The 16,139-nt window shown below is 30.6% G+C and overlaps 1 protein-coding gene across 5 annotated transcripts in view; it reads right to left on the bottom strand.

Moving 5' to 3' along the window:
• Positions 1-16,139, bottom strand: part of LOC130451773 (protein unc-79 homolog) — a 62,996-nt gene that overhangs the window by 17,490 nt on the left and 29,367 nt on the right. For 4 of the 5 annotated variants that reach the window (XM_056791003.1, XM_056791004.1, XM_056791001.1 and 1 more), the window contains exons 13-21: positions 13,154-13,309; positions 10,319-10,433; positions 9,208-9,529; positions 7,803-8,142; positions 6,976-7,177; positions 6,687-6,878; positions 2,725-2,799; positions 940-1,439; positions 624-765 (exon numbers count right to left, since the gene is read on the bottom strand). In XM_056791003.1, coding sequence (XP_056646981.1) covers positions 624-765; positions 940-1,439; positions 2,725-2,799; positions 6,687-6,878; positions 6,976-7,177; positions 7,803-8,142; positions 9,208-9,529; positions 10,319-10,433; positions 13,154-13,309 — 2,044 coding nt within the window. The remainder of the gene's footprint in view (positions 1-623; positions 766-939; positions 1,440-2,724; positions 2,800-6,686; positions 6,879-6,975; positions 7,178-7,802; positions 8,143-9,207; positions 9,530-10,318; positions 10,434-13,153; positions 13,310-16,139) is intronic. The other variant, XM_056791002.1, reaches the window with a different exon arrangement.

Here is a 16,139-nt window from a genome sequence, read left to right as displayed (position 1 = left end):
AAATACTTTTATCAAGTTACCTATTTTTTCGTTTGAAACGCATGTATCTTATATATTATTGAGCTACCATCAGTATAATGATATTAGGTTTGTCGTATATATCTGGATAAAGAAATAAGTAGGAACTAATTTGTGTATTAGAAATAGAAAATAGAAATTTTTGTTTTAAATTGATTTCATTTCGAATACATCTTTATTTAAATCATAAAAATTGATTACTCTTCCTTCTATTTTGTCTACTATAATATCTTCTTATTCACCCATAAATTTAACATCAATCATAACTTAAAGTACTACCACAAACGTAAAAAGTTAATTTTTGAAGAATATCTTTATAATTGTTTACTTATATTTGTTATCTTTTTCATAATTTGAGTTTAAGTAAGACTTTGAGGAATGTAGCAGTGAATGAACATAGAATATAAGACTTTTTGATTAAGATAGGGAAGAGTTGTTGAATTTAAAATCCCAGAAAATATTTCGAAATTTCACGCACTTGTTTCAGTATTACGTACCAATTTCTATTTGGGTGTAAGCACCAAAAATAAGACTTATTTTGCATATAGGAACTATGTAATGTACCATAGCTTTGTTTCAAATTTTGGGATAGCTAAAAGGATTACCTCTTGATCTAGATGGAGGTTGTCCCATTATAATGGTTGCAGGTATCCTTCTGCAATGGTGATGTTGACAGTCAAGAGTGTTCAATACTATTTGAATTAAAGAGGTTAACTGCATACAATGAGGTTGTTGATTGTATTGATACTAAAAAATACATAAACTATTTTGAACATGCTTCAAAGCTTGATAATATATATTTAAAAAAGTGGAGTATAAAAATTGTGATTGTGACAGAGACGAGTATGCTCACATTTTCATTGAATATAATAACCAATGTTTGTTGAGGATTTTTTTAAGTATTAGATTAGGTTATATTACCTTATATAGTAAAACAACCAAAGACATCAGCCAATTTTTTCGAAAGTGTGATTCTAGTGCCCACAAACTATATGTAGGTTGTTGAAACTCCATTGCGTTGGGAATATAATGAGGAGAAGGTGCATACTGTAGCAAAATCAAATATGTTGGAAGTAACAACCGTCCCATCATATGATTCTGATCCATCAGTTGAGGTAAATTTGACAAAAATGCGCTAAATGCTGGAGAGGATCGCAGCCTTTGTGGTGGTAGATATAATCCCCTGTCGTTTTGACTATATCCTAGTAAAAGATAAAGATGCCGCAATACGATTCCTTGTGTTTTGACTAGATTTTTTTCTTCTGCTGGATATGCTTGATCAGATCTAGATAAAAACTGCATTAGAAGGAAAACAAGGAGATGCATGGTTTCTTTATCCGCTTCTTCTAAATCTATAACCCTTTGTAGAAACGTTGTAATGTTTTGATCATCCACCATATTTAAAGAGTGCATATGACCATCTGTAAAAATTTTTGTTACTAGTAAAACGTTCTTAGACCGGAAAGTTAGTGAAATAATAATAAAATATTAATTAATTTGTTCGATTATGTATTTGAGTATGAAACATTATTTTATTGAAATATTTAGTACATAAAAAAATTATTCATCATAATAATTCAAAATTTCAACATTTAATATTATTCCTAAACATTTTTGCACGGAATGAAATGATTTAAAGTAAAAAATAAATAAGATTGGGTTGGATTGTGGTGTGTTTCCAAAACCAAGTTTGGAATTTTAGAAAGGTTCAACTATTAAAGATTATTTGATATGATGTGCAATAAAGTATAGAGGGTGCCTCATAAATAATGTCGGTTTCCAATGTTTATTTCGTTTATCAAATAATCATACAAAAAGAAAACATTGATAATTGAAGTATACTCCATCGTATGGTTTTAAATCAACGTTCAGCAAGTTATTTCAGACATTTGGTCTTAGATGCAAAAAATTGATGCATTGATTATTTGCATAAGTTGTTCACTATATACCTCAGCATTGATAGCTCAACCATCTGGTATCATTTCGAAGTAGACTAAACCTTCATAATTCCACTCGACACACACAAGACTTTCCGTTCGAAACGACCTCTTACTGAGATAGTTCTAATAATTGTTCTTTGTCTAACCACCGATTTTACATGTTTGGGTTGCGTAGATAAATCCATTTCACATCGCAAATAACAATGCTTTTGATAAAACAATCTTTTAGTCCGTGCAAGGAGCTGTTTACATACCGGCAAGTGCTGGTAGTAGGTTGATTTTCTGCCTTGTAACCTCATGAGATGTTGCGAATATATGTAATTAACTGGTAGAAGGAAAAGAGACTGAGCAAAAAAACAGTAAACTATCATGTAACAGATATGTACGATAAATAACATGAGTTCTGAGTGAACATAAAATAATATTAGCTTGATATTTTTAGCAAATATTTATTTAGAAAAATAAACGTAATATATCTATATTTGGTTTAAAATTAAGAACATTCGTGCATATGCAGGCGATTTGAGAAACAACTTTCTTTCAATGGAAAACGAAGTTATTAACAGTTCTATCTAAATTTTAATCTAACCGTTACTTTTCGTTAGGTGGCAACTTTACTTCACTTAAGGTTACAGGTTCATTACCACATGTTTTCCTTACAGCTTTAGTACTTATCAAAGCTTTTGACAATCATGCAGAACTACAGCAAGGCACTACATCTATTTTCTTCTACCTGAGATACTGTTACTAGTGCCTAGAAACTGACCAAGTCCAAAACGCGAGCTTTTCCTCTTTAATATCGGGGCCGAATATTGACGATTGTACACTTTTTCTTTCGTTTCTACAAAAAACATGAAATGCAATCAATATTTTATGAAAAAAACTATATTAAACCGTTTTAACACATTCATTTTGAAAAGCACCAAACAATTTAATAATGCATTTCAAGCTTATCATTTCTAAGAAATGTTGATCTTGAGTAATTTGTTGAAAAAATTGCCATTGTTCATTCAGGAGTTTTGAAAATGACAACTATCTAAGCAATGTGCTCTTATGCCACTGAAGCAAGTTTCATAAGTTTCCAATTCTATTAATATACAATAATGTTATTAGCATTATTTTATTACAATATAAATAATATTAGAAATTGTAAAACAGGAACTTCTTACAATAGAAATAAATATTTCAACAGAAATATGTATAATGATATATTAAGATTCACAAATTAGTTTGAAATTACTGTATTGATTTCAAGAGAAATTAATGTTGTATACATATCGAAATTGAAGAAAAATATTAATTCAAATCTAGGTGGTCGTAAAAACTGCCAGTGATAACAAACTTCAATCAAAAACAGAGCTATGAGTAAGTAAATATGAATATAATCATATTATTGATCAGAGAATCCTGCGCTACTTTTTATGATCAAGCAGCCTACATTACAAAGAGAAGGAATAATTTATTGGCCTTTATTTTTTCATAACATTATGACTGTATTTACAGAAGGCTGTGATAACCATATCAAGGAATAGTGCAGATATTGGTAATTATGCAAGTTTATCTACTTGTATTGAGCATCACACAATGCCTCAAATTCGAATATGTCAACATTATTATTTTTCATTTGTGTTAAGCGTATTGCACTGAAGGTCTTGAGTGTTAGTTGTGTGTGGACAAAAATAGATATGGGAAGAAGAAGAAAACTAACTGATCAACCATCAATACGGCTTCCGTAAACATAGATCAACCGGCGCTATGTCATCAATGTATGGACTGAAGTTATAGGGAAATATGGGGAATCTAGAGCAATCGCACTTGACATATCGAAGGCAAAGTTTGGTACCTACTCTCGCATCTCCACTTATGTGGAGCTTAGTAGAAGGCGAACTCTTATGCAGGCTGCCTTAACTCGTCCTGTCAAGGATATCCAGACGACATAGTCATCTACGCAAGAGAATGCTTTGAGAATAAACGCCAACCTGAATAAGACCTATCTTATTTCTTTCACAATGAAGAAAAAGGTCCATCAAGCTCATTGAGTGGAAAACAGAGGGGAACTATCTGGGACTCGCACTAAATAATAAACTTCTCTGGAACAAACACGAAAAGGAGATAATCCCCACCTTCCCGAATACTATAACCTACAGAAGTTTAAGATCAATAACCCCAGGTATCTTCATACGGCAGACACCACTCGAACTACTCGAGTGTAATAGTGTTTACCCTCTTGTGCTTGCTTTTTACATAAAAAAAACCGAGACGTACTACCAAGCGTCAAGACACGCACTTCAGGCGACCGTTATGCTATAACAAATTACTGACCAATGGTTTAGAGAAGAAGGTACACTTGTTACCACTATATCGCTGTATTCGAGTCTTTGGTGATTTTTCATATTATCTGCCATTAGTGCACCTTTTATGAAAGGACCCCTATCGTCAACAACATTATTTTGTTTATATTCTACCCACTAATGTACTGCTTTATCTAAACCAACAACTACTTATTCAGCAAGACACACGTCTATATGTTGCTCATAAAATTATGGAATTCTTCCCAGACATGTGCGGGATATGATGGAGGCAGAGCGTCCAATTTATATTACCTTCCACATACTCGATGCGTAGACGAGTACAGGAGTGTATTATGTTACGAAGTCGCTGAACACTTTATCAATTTTTTTGTTGATTTCTTGCAAATGTTTTATTCCTTCTGGATATTACACTGAGTATAATACTTAAAACAAATAGTAAATGTGTTGCTTCTGTGTTACAACATCAGCAAAACTTGTTGTGTGGGATAAACCAAGATCCATGAAAAACTGGAAATCAATTAACTCAAGGAAGGATCACTCTTTGAGAGATCTTTATCTATTTCACCGCTCCTTATTTTAACTACACTAACTTATCTTTAGGTTTCAATCAGATAAAACAGTAATTCCCAAAGTAATATAAGGTACGTATCAAGAAATATAAATAAAGGAACCTTAACAAACAATGGAAGTTAAATCATAGTATACGCAAACGGCATGGTCCTAATTATAAAAATGAGAAACATAGGGTAAAGTATGTTATGACTAACGTTTATCTTGATTAATAAATTGTGGACTGTATAAAGTTCATTTTATTATCACAATAAATGATTTCAATAAACTTAACATGATAATGCAAATAAAAAAAAATAATGGTGTCTCTAGTTTTATATATTCACTACATGTGTTCGTTGTTGAGATATTTTGTATCGACGCTCTCATCTTTTCTTGGTTGTGGGATGGACTTCTAACAGCGATGCGGCGTTGTCACGTTGGGAAATATTTCTGATGGCTCAAACAAAGTATGTTAAAGAAACTGACAACAGAAGTACGAAAATATCTATAAGCTGTTAAGAATTTGTCTTTTTTATACTGAGCGGCAAGCAAATTCTTTTCACAGTTCCTACAAAACTACAGCTACATTAAATCATTGAACTTGTTGGTCCTTTGAGAAACCTTCCTTTCTAAGAAGATATATTGACATATTCTTAAATCATTACAGAAAGCCTTCAGGTGTAATGTTTATGAAACATACAGTGAGGTCCTAAAGTGAGCTCTACGCAAATATGAATATATTTCAAAATTGGCTCACTTTCAAAATCAATCAAATTTTTTTGTAGTATACATATCTTGGTTACTTAGTTTTCATATGAATTACAAAATATTAAAGAAATTTGAATTCACATTAATTGGTAATAAATAAACTGCTTGAATGTATCCAGCGCAAAGAAATGTGCATGTGTTAAAGTGAGGTAGACAATAAGTAATTGATGACGTCTGAATATTTTTCTTTTGATTTTAACATACATATAACCATCATTTCTGAAAATAGTTCGTATCAATTACACATATATCACAATTACCTATTATAATAATATGATATCCACAGAAATAGGAATGTTCGTGGCAGTACTTTTGATTTAATAAATTACATCCAAAATATCATTATAGAGACGACTGCAGAAAAATTAATTTATACATTACTTTAGGACTTCACTGTACCTATATAATTACCAGTACGAAAATTCTGTTTTTAAACTAGATATAATGAAGTTAACGAATTTTATTTGCAATGTAATATGTTTGTTTTTCTAAGTGGCACGAATTATAAGTTGAGGTAGGATACAACAAAGCTTAATGTTATGGACCATTTTTCCATTCTAATAGTGAGGTATTTATTCTAAGTGCTAAAAGGCGTGTGGCATACTATTTGATACTTAACTGTTCGATATACCGCCTGGAAAAACAAGAGATAAACGACGTATTAATCCTAAAATAATAACAGATTCAATTTCTTATTGTATTATTACCTAATGTTAGATAATTACAACACAAGCCACTTCAAAGTTAACATTCTGAAAATACTAGGAAGTATAATGTAACATATTTATTTAATTATTATAAATTTTCCAAAGATGTTTTCAAAAAGTGTTAACAACCATTACAAAAATTAGTTTAACTCACATTGTTTCACAAAACTAAAAAGTTACTTTACCGTTTGAACTAGAAGGAAAAATCGGAACTAAGCAAATATTGGAGAATAACAAGCTTTTCAGCTCAGATGTGTCGGAAACCAAGCAGAATTCATTTTTGAAAAATTCTCAGAGCAGCTGAAGACAATGAGGCCAATTTACATAAACTCTTTTTAGCAAATAGCTTAAAAGCTCAGATAAACAGATAAACTTTTATAAGCACCTACCTTTATTTTCATGTCTAGTTATTATTGATGCAGGTGCAGACATTGTTCTTTTATAAGGCCATTTCGTTCCAAAACTAGCGCTCAAAGTTTTTATTGAACTTGTTGCACTCCCATCGCATTGCGAAAGAGCATCATGTGCCCTTTGAATTTTTCTTTGCAACGTTTCGCTGTTTGCATCAGAATTTCGCAAATCTACGACAATACAATGAGAAACATTAAAATACAACGTAACATTGGAGACATCGCCTGATTTTTGTATGAACAATTATTGCGAATAATGTTACTTTACCTCTGAAATACGTGATTTCACCCGATTTTTCCAAAGTTATTTGTGCTTCAATGAACAAAGTATCGAAACGGTTTAGAAAAAAATCCCAGGTTATAATTTTTCTTTCACTAAGCGAATTATGTAACTGGTACAACGATTGCAAGACCATCGGCCTGTCCACTATCACAGAATCAAACTGAGACTCCAAACACATAATCAAAGACTGAAATAGTAAATAACGTTAGATATTTTTTTCTCAAATAACACAAATTAAAAATTGTTAATTCACATTCAGGTTCTCAACTAGAAACATCGAAATATTACAATTTCCAACCACAATATACTCAGATGCTTCAAAAATACATGAACAGTCGGTGGTGTAGGATAGACCCAATTTATTTTTTTGAAATATAAATTCAAACAAAAAATGCAGAAATTTGTAACATGTCCAAATTTTTTTAATTCCCTTAAAAATTTGGTTTGGTAATAACATACATAAAACTTCTATATACATATTTTCTATTTATGACATAAGAAATGTTAATAAAGATATACACACATATTTGGTGTAAAATCACCTCAATGTCTTGTTACTTTCCAGCCCCACCTTCACACAATGATGTTTTTTATTTTCGCTTGAAATCACTACATATGCAGGAGCTCATCTTAATTTTTTGACGAATTTTTTTTTGTTCTCACCAACAAAGAAAAAATATATTTTTTTTATTACATCACATTTACGTACAATATGTGAATGCTAACCATATTGAAAGAATTTTGACTGGACTTACATACATCATCAGTATCTTAGTCAATGGTGTCACAATGGTATTTATTTTAAAAATTACCTTTATAGCAGAGTCATGAATGGTTCCTAAATACAGTGTAGCTCTTTGTGCTACACATACGTTGCTGTCATCCATACTGGAAATTAAATAACAGAAGGCATTAGCCAGAGCAGCTTGAAGTTGGTGGACATTTCTTAAAGGACTTGAGTTCATGAATCTTGTAATAACCGTTACCCTCTCAACAGCTGTAAATCTTACACACCAATTGGAGCTATGGAAAGCTTCTTGAATCACTCTCCAAAATACATCAGATCCAGCAGGTAATGTAATGCAATGAAGAAGTAAAGGTACTACAGCTTGACAAATGTGGGAGTGTTCAGAGTTGCACAGTTCCCAAAGACTGAAAACAGAATTAAGTATAATTCCACCGTTTAATCTTTGCACTAGACGTTCAGAATGTTCAAACTTTTAAAGCTCATTTGATATTACTATTTCTCATTAAAAAATTCCAGGAGTTTAGTAATTGAGATGTCTTCCCTATATAAACAGCATCACAATTTAATATCAGAAGTATTCCTATATATTATATTATTTTTTTATAAAAGGAACCGTAACATACTACACAGTGGAACTAAATGCAAATTTTTAGGATATAGTTTTTTAAGTGTGGATACTAAAATAAATTTATTTTTAGGTTTGTGGTATTATTTTTTACAATCCCAATAGATTTATTTTCGACATTTTCCCTCAACATCCTCGGAAATACTGGGGTTTGAAGAAGTGCGGTAATGATAGTGATAGCCCTTTTTTTCGCAACTATGTCCTGTTTAGACTTTTTGATTACATTAAGTAATTAGGATATTCATGCAATTTAGCGGCAATTTTAGATTTAGTGTTTTAATTTCATTTTAGACGCAAATAATCAATTTTCGATGCGATTATTATTTGGATGTTCAAATAGGCTCTAAAAGTGTATTACGTAGAGAGGAACAAGGCCAAACACCATTTTATCAAAATTTCAGGTTACTTTTTTCGGTTCTGTTATGATCTCCGTTTCTATTTTATCGTCAGAAATGGTAGTTGAGAGAAAGTTCATTGTCTGTAATAATATTCTTTGAGGTTATAAAAACGAGTAGTTTCACTGTGCGTCGTAAAATAATTATTCAGGTACTTATTATCTCTTATTATTCATTCGCGCATATGCAAGCTATGATGGTCGTCTCATATATTTAAGCTATATTAAAACTATGCAAATTTAAATAATACATGAATACATTAATGTTTAAAATTCCAAAATTAATGATAGGTTTGAGAACTTCTTATATTTAAAATATTCCTTTAATATGTTATCAAGAAAATCAAAATTGTAGAACGTTCATTAGAAATTTAACAGCTCTTGGGATTTCTGGTCGGAATGCTATTGAAATTATCTTGATGTCGTTTGTCTATTCAAATTATCACTTACTTTTTGATAAGAAGATTCTCTTGGCACCAAATGAAAAATCCCCGATGTTCTTTCGAGGCTATTGTACAAGCGTCTCCGTGCAAAATCAAAACGTTTAAACATTGTAACATATAATATAAAATGTCCGGTTTATCTACTTTCGACAACTCTTGTAACAACTGATTGAGATATTGTAAAGGTTGTGGCAGTTCTTCTACGCAAAACTTAAATTTGCCAATAGATGTTTGCCAGAAGTTATCGATGTCATCGCCTGAATCCGTTTCAACTGGTTCATCATTTTCACCAATCACTTGAGCTTTTACTATTTGTGCTTTAGCCATAGCTAAAACAATTAATTAGATAAATAAAGTTTATTTTTTGAGGTTCTGTATTTAAACTAGTTATGATAAATTAGTAAATTTCAATCCAAATGAAGTCATTTAGAAAATAAAGTAGTTTTGGAAACATTTCTAAATAATTTCGGGTAATAACTTTCTGAAACACACACACACACACACACACACATATATATATATATATATATATATATATATTATATATATATACTTGGTTCTCAAGATATTTGAACTTCAAATCGTGCCTTCATATGTGACAAAAAAGATCAGTAATAATAAGTTTGGCTAATAGATCTAACCAAATATTAGATCCTTAGTTTAGATGTTTAGTTAATTAAAAAGCAAAAACTGTATGAAATGAAATAAAATGTTTTTGATATTAGGTCTCTTCTGTTTTAAGATTAGTTTTTTTTAATAATTATTAATATATTTAATAATAACTCTACTAATTATTAAAATTATCATAAAATATTAATAATTAAAATTAATTATTGATAAAAACCAATTTTAAAACAGTAAGAAGCCTAAAACCAAGAATATTATATATATAAATTAGATCAATTTATTTATTTTAACTAGCTTGAGACACTTTTGGTCAACCCGCTGCTGCATATGACCACTTGGCGTTAGCAGACGAATTCAATTTCTGGTCCAGTCAAACTGGGCGAACGACTGACTTCTATTATTATTTATGCATCCATTCGTTTTTCAAATTAGGTAATTTCCAAAACATATATAATGAATTAATTTGATTGTGAGTAGGTATTATTACTTACCTACATCTGATTCTGATAAAGTTATAGCCCTTGCCATACCTGCAGGTACTCGTTCAACCGGTATTATGGGTAGATCAAGTTGTTCTGAGACTGTTTCCACGGTTGCAGTCATTATCTAAAAATTACTAGAATGTTATAAGTACTTTATCCAAATTTTGATAATGCCATACTTCTTTGAATTTTTAAGACATCTACTAAACTTAGCTTTAAACCAAAACTATTATAGCGATTCATAATCAACAGAAAGGCTGTAAAATTATGATATATGATACGATATAACAATAAAATTGAGAATTCATATATAAAATAGACCCAAAAAATGACATACACTATTAGAATTCCTAATCGCCAATGATCTTACGCATCTGAAGACAGAGTAAAACATAATCTAGATATATACTAGAGCTGAAGAAAATGGATGAAAATAAATATCGAAAAAAGTAAAACTATGTTTCTGTCTTCGAAAAGATTACACTAATAGGAATGTATGGAAGCAGTATGTACAAGAAAAAATGAATAATTGTAAATTGAATTTGAATGATATATAGTTATATATCGGGTTTTTAATATAGTACATTTATGGGTAACCGGATATTGATTGAATAAAATAAACCTGCTACATAGGTTCAAAGAATTATAACAGTAGCTAAGGAGCCTCCGAAATCCAACCTTCCAATTCCTTAGAAAATACGTAATCTGTGGTTGATTACTGAAAAATCACTATTAAATTTTTTGGTCCGAAGCTATCAATAATATAAAATTTGTCAAATACAATATTTAAAAACGTTTAGGTAATTTTGCTATTTTCTTACTTGTTTGGTGGTCGAAAACTAAATAAATAGTTAAGAAAAAAATGAAAAAGATTCTGTCTATGTAAACCTGCCCTACTGCAGCTTTAGAGGCGCTACTAAATCTGTCTCCTCTTCACCTCATAGTGAAGAAAGAGGCATTTAGCGACGTCCACAGGCTAAAACCAATGGAGCAAATGCATAGGATGTTAGAAAAAGATACTCCATTTGAAGTGATAATTAACGACCGCAAATCATGGGCCAACAAAAATTTTCCGCAAGCTCGAAATTTATCTCTCTGGTGCACAAACGGTTCGAAGTTAGCGCAACTTAGACTGGGCATTTCTAGACCAAAATGCAAACTCTTTATGGGAACATCACTCACCATTTTTCAGGAAGAGTTGCTAGCCATAAACAAACATGCTCAAGAGTGTTTGAATAGAAACCTCTAAAACATACATATACATTTTCTCAGATAGCCGAGCGGCCTTGAAGGTCCTGAAAGCTATTGGATGCACATCCAAACTAGTGTGGAAGTATATATAAATTCTAAAAGCACTAGCTAACTCTACTGTGGCCTCACGATATGCTACATTAATAACGAACTGAGCGAATGGTTGAAGGATCAGATGGAGTCTTACTGGAGAAACCCTCCAGGCGTAAGAAAATCTAAATGATTCATAACCATATCAGCTAAGAAGTCTGAAGAACTTCTCGTGATAACTAGGAATGACATGAAACTGATGATTAGAAAAATTATATGAAATTATATGATTGAAAACAAAAAGAAGTTGAAGTTGGACTAAAAACTTATATAATATATATATATATATATATATATATATATATATATATATATATATATATATATATATATATATATGTTGGCCAGATAAGAATCCAAAATGCTGTATCTTGGAAACTACTACTAAACATATGGTAACAAAATATTTGTACTAAAGTAGCCAAAAGAAGACCGTGGAAAGTGTTTTGAGATTCCTTAGATGGTCGCCAAGAGGCGAAAACGTTGTTTTAAACTTAGTGATTGTTCAATAGATTCTATTAAGTAAATGAGACCAAAAATATGTATGTTCAATTTTTCTCGAGAAATTTTTGTGACGTATCTAACAAAAGTGATGAGAAGTAGATCAATTTTTAGAATAAACAACTGTAATTTCTAAACTAAACACGAAGAAACTTAGTCTTGCTGGAAACAGTATTGATTGTTCAACCAAAAGCATCTTATCTGCGAAATATACAATTTTCAGTATTACTGCTAGAGCGCGGATTTCAATGCAAGAACAGGGAATTGAAAATCTTCTAGGAAATGTCGCATTTTGAAGACATTCAAAATATTCTGCAATCATATCGTCAGCATCGTCATTTGAAAAAGTCATTTTAATAATTTTAAAGCCTTACTAGTGTATCAGTTAACAGTAATTCTTGATAAGTTGATTATTAGGCATTTGCTTTTCCTCTATGGTTTACTCTCATAATATTCTGCCTATCTTGCATTTGCTTTTATTATTCAATTTTTTAGAGGATTTCTACATTTTATGCCCTTATATTATGATAAGGTCCTAGCGGCAATACTAACAATTAGTCATATCACGGTAAGATGGGTTTGATGAAAAGATAAATGACTTTTTCGTTCTGTGAATTACCACTACCCCTTCAACTTATTAGATACGTCTTAAATATTGAACAAAAATCACTTGAACAGAGCTTAATTAATATTTATGAGAATAGAATCAAGGAACCTTTATAATTTCCCAGTAGTCCTTAAATCCGGAGGATACCGGCGCTCTATCAAGTATTTCAATTTTGTAAGTAAATGTAACGTAAATAAGTGTACGAAGGACAATTTTATAGTAATAGAAAATAGTAATTTTAGTAATAAAATAATTGAGTAGTTAATCAATAACAAATCTGCTTTCTATTTTAATTTTCTCATAATAATATTGTGCGGTAAATATCTAAATTCAAAGAAATTATGGGAGAACTCAAGCCAATGATTTGTTGGTTTGAGTTTTAATACTCCTCGTACAGAACACACGTGTGGCATGTGTACTATAACTCCTCCTACTGAATGGGCTTCTGGTATTGACATGGTGATTACAGCATCCGTTTTGGTTTCTTTCTTGTCGCATTCCGGCGGACTTTTTCTGCTATGTACGTCTTCATAATTTTCTTCTAGAGGAGGCTAAAACAGTTTCATAATAACTATATTTTGGAATTGTTTTGAAAATTTAAACCAACTGATAATACTCAAAAATTGTGCATTAAAAATTCATCGCGGCACAATAAAATCATTGTTAAATGCCAAAATTTTGTTCAAGATAAATGTAGTGGGCTCGCATCAAGAGTCAAAATTTTAAATAATCTTCGTGTACTGTTTATGTTTTATTATTTAACCAATAGGTATAAAACAATAGTAATAGCAGGAACGTGAATTTAAGGTGATGTAATAACCGATTGTTCAATAAGTTCTGTCGTTCGTATCAAGTGTGTTACTTTAGTTTTCTCAAAGTAGTAAGTAGAAGTAATACGTCTTCGTCAAGTTTCTTGTAGACCGGTGGAATAGGTATCGTGCAATAACAATATTATTATTTTTGAAGTAGCAGCACACCAAATTATAGTAGAAATACAATGCAAGATCGTCAATCTCATTAGATTAGATATACTATTAGATATTGTGAGCCGTGTTTTTAGGATGAAACAGTTGACTATAATAACTTGGGATCTACAATTTCTTTAAAAAAAAGTTACCATAAGACATAAATGAATAAGTATACACAAAAGTGGTTAACCCGTCAATAATATAACTAACAAAACCTGATAAAACTAAGATTATTCGTCAACTTATAATCAAGACCTCCAGCAAATAGAATAGAGTATAGGCTTTTTAAATAATCATGCTAAATGTTTTGATGTTGGAAATATAATTAAATCATATGCCAGCATCTAAATGATATCATTTATAAACAAAAAAGGATTCTAGGGATAATTCACCAGATGATTTAGGTGAAAATATTGAGAGTACGTACATTCTAGAATAATTAACTATTTCATATTGTAACGAATATAATGAATTAGTATTAACTTAGATTGATATTTTAGCGATTCTGGGATAAACGATGACAAGTTTTGTTTTAAGTTGACGTAAGAATCTTTCAAAATTTTAAAATTTGTCTGTATGTCGTGAGTTTTTGCCGGTTAAAAGTCTTCTGTCCATATCCTTTTTACTACCAGAGTCAGCTCCTTGAGACATTTGGCAATTTCAAAATATGAAACATGTGCTAAAGTAGAACATTTTGGTACTATTGCAGACAGAGCCTTTAAAAGTATATTGCTAGCCAAGGACAGTGCTTTGAAGATTAACGCAAATTTTTCTTTTACTTTTGGTTTCATTAGAATAACTCGTGTTTTTATTCCAATGCACAATTTGTTTGAGATGTATTTTATTCAGTTAATTTATAATATAACATCCAACATTTTCGTAGAAATTTATGAAAATGCTAAGAATTTTGTTGATATAATCAATTTCTTGATAATAGTAGTAAATTAGAAAATGAATGTTTAATGTTTAAGTAAAAAATCAATTACTCCCTCAGATTAACGTTATACTTTGTTTAAAATTGCACTTCAATACGTTATAGAAACTAAGAGGCCGGCAACCACGGCATATGATCTCTATTATATGCTTTCATTATAAATTCAACTTAGATGCTGCATATAAAATACAAATTGAAGTACTCGTAATAATAGTGGGGCAACCTTCTGTTTGTTCTTTGTTGAGGTGTGCAACATCAATGGTGAAATTTGGGAGTAGTTGTATTTGAAAAACTACTTTCAATAATCTTTCATAATATGTACTTGATCTGTAAAATAATGTGTTCTAAATCTACACATATAATAAAATCCTCGTCATGTCAATGCTTTCTAATCGAAATAATATTCCCATTCATCAAAATTTCATGAAATGCTTTATAATAAAATTTATACATATTCTGGAGCCAAAGCAACTTGATTTAACCAAACTTGCTTCAGTATAAATGCGTGAAAAGTGATAAAGCATAAATAATAGGATACATTATGTTTACAGGATGTAATAATTTCGTTTTTTTTTTGAAAAATATTCCATATGTTGACATGTGTGCATGCATATATTACTATATACATCTAGGCATCAACAAAGCAAGTAGTCGATGTCTGCTTGTGGCACTTAGTTCCAAGCAGACGGGAGAATTGCGAAAACTGATTCGACAACAATCCAAAGACTGGATTTTAAATGTTTTTGATAACTAATATAACTCATTACGGAAATTACGTCGAAACACTTTTTTAAACAACTTTATTAACACAAAAAACGATAAAATATTAACTGAACAAAAGTTACAATCAAAATATGGATTCAATATTCAAATGTAATTATATATAATGGAATAAATGCTGATTTTACTATGATTATTTAATGATTAACAATTTCCAGGTCCGTAGATTGGCTTTGTTTTTTTTGCAGCCAGCCAATATTATTATAAACATAAACGAAATAAGAATCATTGAATGGTTAGTAGAGAAATTAAAACCCCTTAAAATTTAGTTGTTCAAATTTCAATGGTCTATGTATAATAGTTAATAATAATATTGTAAAAATAATTTTAGAAACTAACAAGCTGTAGATACTTTGTTTACGAATGTTGGAAAGGGCTATCTAATTAAAGACATAAAATGTTAATATTTCAGTTAATGTAATATTTCGGCTACTCTTGATAGACTTGCTGAAAAAAGGCAGAAAAAACACTGTGGTCTCTTCATTAATTTGATGGGAGCTTAATGAGGATTTTATTATATAGTATTTGTTTGTAGCTAATGAATAAATATGAAGTATTCGTAGATATATAAATATATTTTCAATATTACCAAAATATCCTTGTATAATTGTGTTAATGTTGAGTGAGGTAATAGCATGAGCATGGCCACACTTACATGTATTCAAGCGCGAAAAAAATATTGTTTAACGTTTGATGAAC

This window comes from Diorhabda sublineata, chromosome X, assembly GCF_026230105.1.
Source record: "Diorhabda sublineata isolate icDioSubl1.1 chromosome X, icDioSubl1.1, whole genome shotgun sequence".
Lineage (NCBI taxonomy): Eukaryota > Metazoa > Arthropoda > Insecta > Coleoptera > Chrysomelidae > Diorhabda > Diorhabda sublineata.
This window is presented reverse-complemented; position numbering and strand designations above follow the sequence as displayed.